At 46.7% G+C, this 7239-nt stretch overlaps 3 protein-coding genes across 3 annotated transcripts in view; all 3 read left to right on the top strand.

Annotated features, from left to right (window-relative positions):
• Window positions 1–240: 240 nt before the first annotated feature.
• Window positions 241–1826, top strand: Pmar_PMAR001971 (hypothetical protein). The gene is made up of 3 exons (XM_002765393.1): window positions 241–644; window positions 699–842; window positions 929–1826. The coding sequence occupies exons 1-3, from the start codon at window positions 285–287 to the stop codon at window positions 1775–1777; spliced, it is 1353 nt and encodes a 450-aa protein (XP_002765439.1). The 5' UTR covers window positions 241–284; the 3' UTR covers window positions 1778–1826.
• A 109-nt stretch (window positions 1827–1935) lies between these two features.
• Window positions 1936–2329, top strand: Pmar_PMAR001970 (hypothetical protein; the record flags this gene model as incomplete). Its single annotated transcript, XM_002765392.1, has 3 exons — window positions 1936–1998; window positions 2048–2177; window positions 2223–2329. The coding sequence occupies 3 exons, from the start codon at window positions 1936–1938 to the stop codon at window positions 2327–2329; spliced, it is 300 nt and encodes a 99-aa protein (XP_002765438.1).
• A 1090-nt stretch (window positions 2330–3419) lies between these two features.
• The window catches only part of Pmar_PMAR001969 (DNA replication licensing factor MCM2, putative), a gene marked incomplete at both ends in the record, with an annotated part of 4541 nt that continues 721 nt past the window's right edge, over window positions 3420–7239 (top strand). Inside the window, 24 exons of the mRNA XM_002765391.1 lie at window positions 3420–3519; window positions 3567–3704; window positions 3752–3798; window positions 3986–4093; window positions 4140–4207; window positions 4261–4397; window positions 4443–4570; window positions 4619–4707; window positions 4751–4853; window positions 4914–4981; window positions 5038–5139; window positions 5200–5312; window positions 5370–5480; window positions 5524–5618; window positions 5662–5801; window positions 5849–5971; window positions 6012–6082; window positions 6136–6230; window positions 6280–6300; window positions 6350–6405; window positions 6469–6565; window positions 6637–6811; window positions 6862–7123; window positions 7189–7239. Of these exons, the coding sequence (XP_002765437.1) occupies window positions 3420–3519; window positions 3567–3704; window positions 3752–3798; window positions 3986–4093; window positions 4140–4207; window positions 4261–4397; window positions 4443–4570; window positions 4619–4707; window positions 4751–4853; window positions 4914–4981; window positions 5038–5139; window positions 5200–5312; window positions 5370–5480; window positions 5524–5618; window positions 5662–5801; window positions 5849–5971; window positions 6012–6082; window positions 6136–6230; window positions 6280–6300; window positions 6350–6405; window positions 6469–6565; window positions 6637–6811; window positions 6862–7123; window positions 7189–7239 (2498 nt within the window). The remainder of the gene's footprint in view (window positions 3520–3566; window positions 3705–3751; window positions 3799–3985; window positions 4094–4139; window positions 4208–4260; window positions 4398–4442; window positions 4571–4618; window positions 4708–4750; window positions 4854–4913; window positions 4982–5037; window positions 5140–5199; window positions 5313–5369; window positions 5481–5523; window positions 5619–5661; window positions 5802–5848; window positions 5972–6011; window positions 6083–6135; window positions 6231–6279; window positions 6301–6349; window positions 6406–6468; window positions 6566–6636; window positions 6812–6861; window positions 7124–7188) is intronic.

Here is a 7239-nt window from a genome sequence, read left to right as displayed (position 1 = left end):
ACTGTACTAGGGCGTATCTTGGGGTGGCATAGTTGCCCCATCGGGAGAAATTGACTGTACTAGGGCATATCTTGGGGTGGCATAGTTGCCACATCGGGAGAAATTGACTGTACTAGGGCATATCTTGGGGTGGCATAGTTGCCCCATCGGGAGAAATTGACTGTACTAGGGCATATCTCGAGGTGGTAGTACATTTAGCTTCAATATGGGAGGAATAGTCCTCCTTACCATACTCTTTTCAGTTGGTTTCCACGAGTCGCATCATCTGCGGCTGTTAAGACAATATGATAGATTGGGAGCTCATCCGGTATGCTACTAATACGGATAATAAGCCTACTCCTGGTTATGCCTTCAATGATCTCATTACCAACATCAGAGAGAATCCCCAAGGGGTCCCTGATGTGGCGGCCTACTTGGCTGAGTGTGTAGCTGGTGATCACGCTCATGTAAAACTGAAAGCATTGTTATGCATGAAACACTTGGCGAATAGAGTGCCTCCCTTCCGCATACAATTGCGATCCTATGCTGCTGTTATAGAGCAAGCTACTCAATTCACTGGGCCTCCTAGTCCTACATATGGTGACGAACCCTACCGTTTAGTTCGGGATACTGCTACCGCTGTCTGGGACATAACGTTCAATCAGGTGATACAGTCTATGATGGTTCACTCTCTGTGGTTAGTTGCTGTCATATCTCAGGGGGACGATATCGATAATGCCACACAGTCTTTACAGAAGAGGATTCAAGGTTTCGGGTCAGCCCCCACTGGAAACACCAACGGCCCATCAGCAGCCAGTACAGTTCTACATGGTGCAGCCGACTATGTTGGAGATGCTATTTATGTAGTAAATCGAGAGTGATTCCACTCGTCGCCTAGCTGTTTCTACTCCGATTTTTCGTTTCCGTCATCAATGTCCGCCATTTTCAGGACGTCGTGCTGGACTATCGAGAGAAGGGAGCTGTAGGCACCCTGCGGGATGCAACCCTTGATGCTGCTGATCTAGTAGCAGACGGCTTGGAGACAGCAGCTGGATGGATGCGGGACATGTTGGCTGGTAGTCCTCCTCCTCCACCACCTCCTCGTGCTCTTACTGGAGGTCCGGCTAACATAACTCTGCCACCCAACATGGCAATTTGTGATCAGCAGCCTATAACCTCGACTGGTGGCTTTCTGGAGCAGTATAGACAGCAAAATGGCCGTCAATTCGCGACGATGCTGGAACGTAGTGGCGAAGATACCGAAAGCGAATCTCCCCCTTCCAGTGGTAGCGGTCCTAGAGCACTGGGCCCCGGCATTGATGTCATGATCGATGGTCGAGGTCCTGCCAATGTTATTTCGATGGATCGTACTCTCAATCCTCCCCTCATCGTGGTACGGTTGACCAAGAGTGGATCTAGAGTAGTTGTTGACGAGGAGAAGTGCCATGTAATGAATGATATAGCTCCGGCAGAGATAGGTAGTTCGAGTGCGGCCAACTCCGAGGATCTACTCGATGTGGGGGCTGATGACAAGTCTATCGAAGGTGTCGTTGGGAATGGATTCAAGGCAGTTCCCATGGTGGAAATGACTCCTGCTGGTAAACTCTTGGACAAGGCTCATACTATCAGCAGTGAAGGAAGAGATGATGCAGCAGGGGGCAGTGAAGTGAACACTCCTGCAGCTACTGCCGTGTCTGGTGGTAGTGATGATCTTCTTGGGCTACAGGATGACCATGAGGAATTATTCCACGATCCTACGCTTAACGCATCTCTGAAAAAAGCAGAGGCCAATATTTAACATATAATTGAATACCTCTTCCCGTAATATACTACCATCATCACAATAGTATCAGCGATAGCCATTATGTTTCTATACTTCTTGTAGTCATCCTTGCATTCAGTCGGCATACATCGTTACCCGCTCTATCAGTGCAACAGTGTTCACCTCTTCTCATTATGTCCGGGGCAGCTGTGTTCAAGCGTGTCCCACTTGCCGCTAAGGGCGTGAAGGTCTATCAGGTAGGTACAGTAGTTGATAGTGAACTTCATAAAACTGACGGCTCTATAGGTATCATCAGCAACTTACCGTGTTGGAGCTGCCTTGAGTATGGACCTATCCGTAACCAAAAAGCCTCTTAATCAGGCATTGGATGCTGCTATTCATAAACCACAGTTTTTACAAGTTGACACTGTGAAAGGTGATAATGCATGGGCCTACAACGCTCTGTTACCATCTCTATCAGGAATCCCGGTGGACACATCCCTAGGTCAGAGCTCGCTAGTTGATCCGTACCTTTCTCGGTATATTGCCGATTTGAATGTTCTCTACTTCGGCGCACCCGTGAAGTGATGGTATATGATGAGTAATGTTTCGCAGTAGATGATAGTCGCTACTAATACTACTCAACTTGTTCATCTTTAGTTAGTCATCTCCGAATGCTGGGTGATCTAGTTGCGGAATCTAGGGTATGATTCTCTTCTGAGCTCTCATCGACGCTCGTCATCATCATAGGGAGCCTGCTGTTGCGGGATCAGTAGACTCTTTTACATAGCCTCTCCTTCACCCCCTCCGATATGCTTCGATGTAACACTTTGGAGAAGCAGAAGGGAGAAATACACGAAGAAATAATCGAGTTCCGGTAGAGCTCTGCTCATGGAGACGCTGTATCGTGCAGATATGACACTTGCTTGCTGGATGCTGACGACTGAGTGGATTATGATGTTGAGGAGCCAGATGAGGTCGATAGAGTGGGGGGAGGGGTGGTTATCATCGAACAGGTCCCTCTAGGGTAACGGTAACTAGGCGGAGATGAGGGTCTTATCATGAATAATTATCCCACCTGTGTTAGGCTTCTGCTTGCATTCATGTTTTTTGATCCAAGCAATCTCGTGTTATAGATCGCGCTACCACGCCTTGCTCCCTTCATGATACTCTCGTGGTGCTCCAAGAGTGTAACACACTCGGGATCATGAAAATCGTGTATTCTCTCTATAGCCTCATATATTCATCAAGCTGCTCGTCAAATGGAGAACCGTATAGGAGTAGTTGTTCAACACAATTCTAGGTCGCTAGATCTGCTGTTGGTCATATACATCATCAGGAGATGGGATTTGCGTATCGGTCTACCTTGCTCATGTCTCACTATTTAATTCCTGGTATTAGATTCTGCCAGACCCGTTTTTTCATATTTGATCATGAATATTAGAGCTATCAACCGAGTTCTCGGCCGGTTTAACATCCCAGCGCATCGCAATGCCTCTTCGCGAGCATTTGCAACCGTTGTAACTCCTGCTAATGAAATCGACAAAGGGTCTATTATAAAGCAGAGATGGAAAGAAGACGGTCCTGCTGAGTACTGGGAAATCAATAACGTTAGGCAAGTGAAACAAGGCAGACAGGCAGCGCATGTCTCGGTAAATCCTCATCACTCGTTCCCACTATGATGTACCTATGCTCCTCTTGTTATCAGCTCGAGTATACTAATCTGACTACGAACAAGCCAGAGAGGTGGAAGGGCAGTACCACAGTAAAGTTCAATGGTACTGGATTTGCCGTCTTATGATGTGATTCATCATGACAAGCTCAGTTGTGAAGATTGAGAAGCAAGCTTGCCAGATCCTGTATTGGGATAATGACGAGAAGGTTTTCTTCGTCCAAGATGATCAGTTTAATCAACAAGAATTACCCCAGAGATATGTCAAGGAGGCGAGCAAATTATTGAAAAGTAGTACCACGCTCTGATGGACAAGCTCGGTTATGATTGTACCTTAGATGGTGATCACGTAACACTGTGGCTCGATGATGATGAGGTTGTGAAGGTAAGTGTACCAGCAGCAGTTTTAGAGGGTGCCAATCGATGATGCATTATAACACATGATGATGATAGTTTCAGTCACTGCTCTGACTATCCTCTTGAGTACCATACTTCAATGGGGAGGGTGGTTACTTGTGCTAGTATTCCAACTCGTAAACTCGGGGTAGCATCTCAGGCTTACCCTCTCGAAGGTTCGCATCCCTATCATGTCCAATCGTGACCGTTTCTTCCCAACTCATGAAGAGCCCGAAGATGACGACGATGTCGATGCTGGAAGCGAAGCCATGGAGGATGATAGAGTGAGAATAGTGAGGTAGGGATGATCCTGAATATGTTGTGCATCAGATTAGTGATGGTGTTGAAGATGCTGTGGAGGATGAAGAAGAAGGAGAGGGCGAGGATTTGATGGACAAGTATAGTATTGCATCATATGTTACTGGATGTTGTTGTTATCATTACTTAACAGCATGGAGGAGGATTATCGTGCTATACCTGAATTGGATCGATATGATCCCAGAATGCTGGATGAGCAGGAGTATGGTGATGATGCTGGTGCTAGGAGGCGTGCCGAGAGGGAATTACGAGAGAGGGATAGAGGACAGAGTGATTTGATAATTATCCTATATCGTCCTCATCATGGTAGTTCAGGACGCAGGATGCCTGGTGCGGTGTTTGGTGAAGACAGCTCTGACAGTGAGGATGATGATGACCGTATGGGGGCCTATGAGAGGAAGAGGCGTCGATTGGAGAGGTTAAGGAGGGCTGCACAGGCAGAGGTATGCTGGAATACATGGGAGGACTTTAGTCTTATGCATGGGTAACAGGACGATGATGCTGCTATGGATGAGGAGTTTGATGCTGATCTTATCGATCTTAATAATGAGGAAGTTGGACCGGATACTGACCTCTCACCGTAATGACGGGAAATCCTGACGGATTTCAGGGTTTCATACCAGGGATTCCCGTTTGGGCAAGAAGATTATTGCCAATTTTAGCAAGTTCTTACAGACCTTCATAGACCCAACGGAGGATGCGAACGAACCCTACTATTCTGAGAAGGCGAGACTGTGGATTTTAGCAGGAGGATAGACCTCTACGATCTTGGTGGTAATTTATTAGATCCACCATATGTGCGCCGATGGCAAGACATCCTTCACAGTGTCCTTCCATCCACATCTGGCTGACTGGTAGTCCGACGCCTCATCATCATCATCAGATGGTACTCTCACCAATCTGACCACAGGTCCCCCTTCATGGCACAATGGTTATGTGATCGTCCCCATCATATACTCAAGCTACTGCAGGTATCAGCCACTGAATTCACTAAGAAGAAGTATAAGGAACTGTAATGAGAAGTCTGCTTGCTGATCATTGACAATGATTCATTCTCTGAGTATGAGGTTAGGTTCGCCAACGATCGTCATCGTGAGATCAATGTACGCATAGTCAGCTTCCCAGTTGTCGACCTTATAAGGAATCTTCGAGCATTTCACATCAACAAGTTAGTTAATGTTGTTGGTAATCATTGTAGTTGTGCCATTGAGATATATTCAGGCATCTATTCGAGTCTATCAGGTGTTGTTACCCGTCGTTCTGTGTTATTACCTAAGCTCCGCGTACTCTACCTTACTTGTATGAATTGCCAATTCCTATGTGGGCCTTTCGATCTTTCTGCAAGCGAAGAGAGTGAGCCTATGGGTCTTACCGCACTCGGATGCAGTGTTCTTAGGCGGGACTAGCTTCAGGCCAGGTCATTGTCCGGAATGTCAGAATACCGGACCTTATGCGGTTAACCGTGAGGAAACTGTATACAAAAACCATCAGGTCATGAAGCTCGGACGGTGGTGCATTGTAATTAGTGCTGTAGGTCATTACACTACAAGAAGCGCCTGGGTCGGTATTACCTGGCCGTATGCCAAGGAGTGTCGAGGTCATACTGAGTGATGATTTGGTCGATAGTGTTAGGCCAGGTGATCAGTGTTCTATTGTTGGAACCTATCATGCTAGGTCAGCAACATCATTCCTTTTCTGGCTTCATCAGCTAGTTACCATAGATACGACAGTGCAGGGAATGTGAGGGCAGGGTTCCCAGTATTCAAATGTGCTATTGATGCTAATTCTATTGTAAGACAGAATGAGATGAAGATAGAGAGTGTTCGAGACGAGGATAAGAGAGAGTACCATTACTAAATACTCTCTGGCATTACAGCTTCTTAGGATATTCGCGCTGTCGAAAGATCCGCATGTCAGAGAGCGCATAATTGCCTCGATCGCCCCATCCGTCTATGGTGAGACCAATGGACTCGAACACAGTCTGGTTGATCATACGTGTCACATTCAGGTGCTACTACGGTGAAGACAGCACTGGCTATGGCCCTCTTCGGTGGTAGAGAGAAAGTAGCACAAGGTAGACATAGGATAAGGGGAGATATCAACGTAGCTAATGGTCGGTAAGCGATTAAGAGAGTGTGAGCATTTGTGTTAGGTACTTATCCTTGGTGACCCGGTGAGCAGTAGAGGCTACAATGTTGGAGTTACTTGGAACCAATTTTCAGGGCCTTGCCAAGTCTCAATGCTTGAAATTCGTTAATAAACTATTCCAGCGTTCAGTGTACGTGGTGATGACAACATTATAACAAAGTCGCACATATGTAGCCGTCATTTTCTTCTACAGATATACCACGGGTAAGGGAGCTAGTGCTGTTGGCTTGACGGCATCAGTTCGTAAGGATTACCAGACTGGGGAGTATACACTTGAGGGCGGTGCACTGGTACTGGAGTCACCACTATTGCTCTAGTCAACGCGATTGAGAGCTTGTTGTTATGGAGTAGAACTTGGCAGGTGCTAGCTGACAGTGGTATATGCCTGATCGATGAGTTTGATAAGATGAATGATGCTGATCGTACCTCCATCCATGAGGCTATGGAGCAGCAGAGTATATCTATATCTAAAGCGGGTATTGTGGCATCCCTCTCAGCCAAGTGCTCAGTCGTAGCAGCTGCTAACCCTGTCGGAGGTCCGTACAACTGTTGAGCTATTCCCCCAATTCATTCGTCCTATTTATAGGTCGATATAACCCTAGTCTTACCTTCACTGACAATGTAGATCTCACGGACCCCATCTTATCCCGTTTCGATGCTCTATGCGTGATACGAGATGAGATAGATCTATTCCAAGATGAGCGTCTGGCTGACTTTGTCGTCTGTACCCATATGCAAAACCACCCTCGTGAGCCTAACAACAACGTGAGGCCTCGGAACCAGGAGATGGAAGCGCTATACGAACCCATCGATCAAGACCTTCTCAGGAAATATATCCTCTATGCAAGGTAGGGCGGTCATCATGCATACTGGGAGCAATTACGACTCATCTGATACTGCTGTTGCTGTATAGGACGAGCGTCTTCCCCAAGATATCAGACGTTGATGCGGACAAGTTGGCTAA

The sequence above is a fragment of the Perkinsus marinus genome (assembly GCF_000006405.1).
Source record: "Perkinsus marinus ATCC 50983 genomic scaffold scf_1104296975500, whole genome shotgun sequence".
Lineage (NCBI taxonomy): Eukaryota > Perkinsozoa > Perkinsida > Perkinsidae > Perkinsus > Perkinsus marinus.
Note: the sequence above shows the minus strand (reverse complement) of the source record. Positions and strands in the feature narration are given on the sequence as shown.

Coding starts and splice junctions, on each gene's coding strand:
- Pmar_PMAR001971 (XM_002765393.1), top strand. CDS start 285: ATGATAGATTGGGAGCTCATCCGGTATGCTACTAATACGGATAATAAG. Junction 645..698: donor GGGACATAACGTTCAATCAG/GTGATACAGTCT, acceptor GTCATATCTCAG/GGGGACGATATCGATAATGC. Junction 843..928: donor ATGTTGGAGATGCTATTTAT/GTAGTAAATCGA, acceptor CGCCATTTTCAG/GACGTCGTGCTGGACTATCG.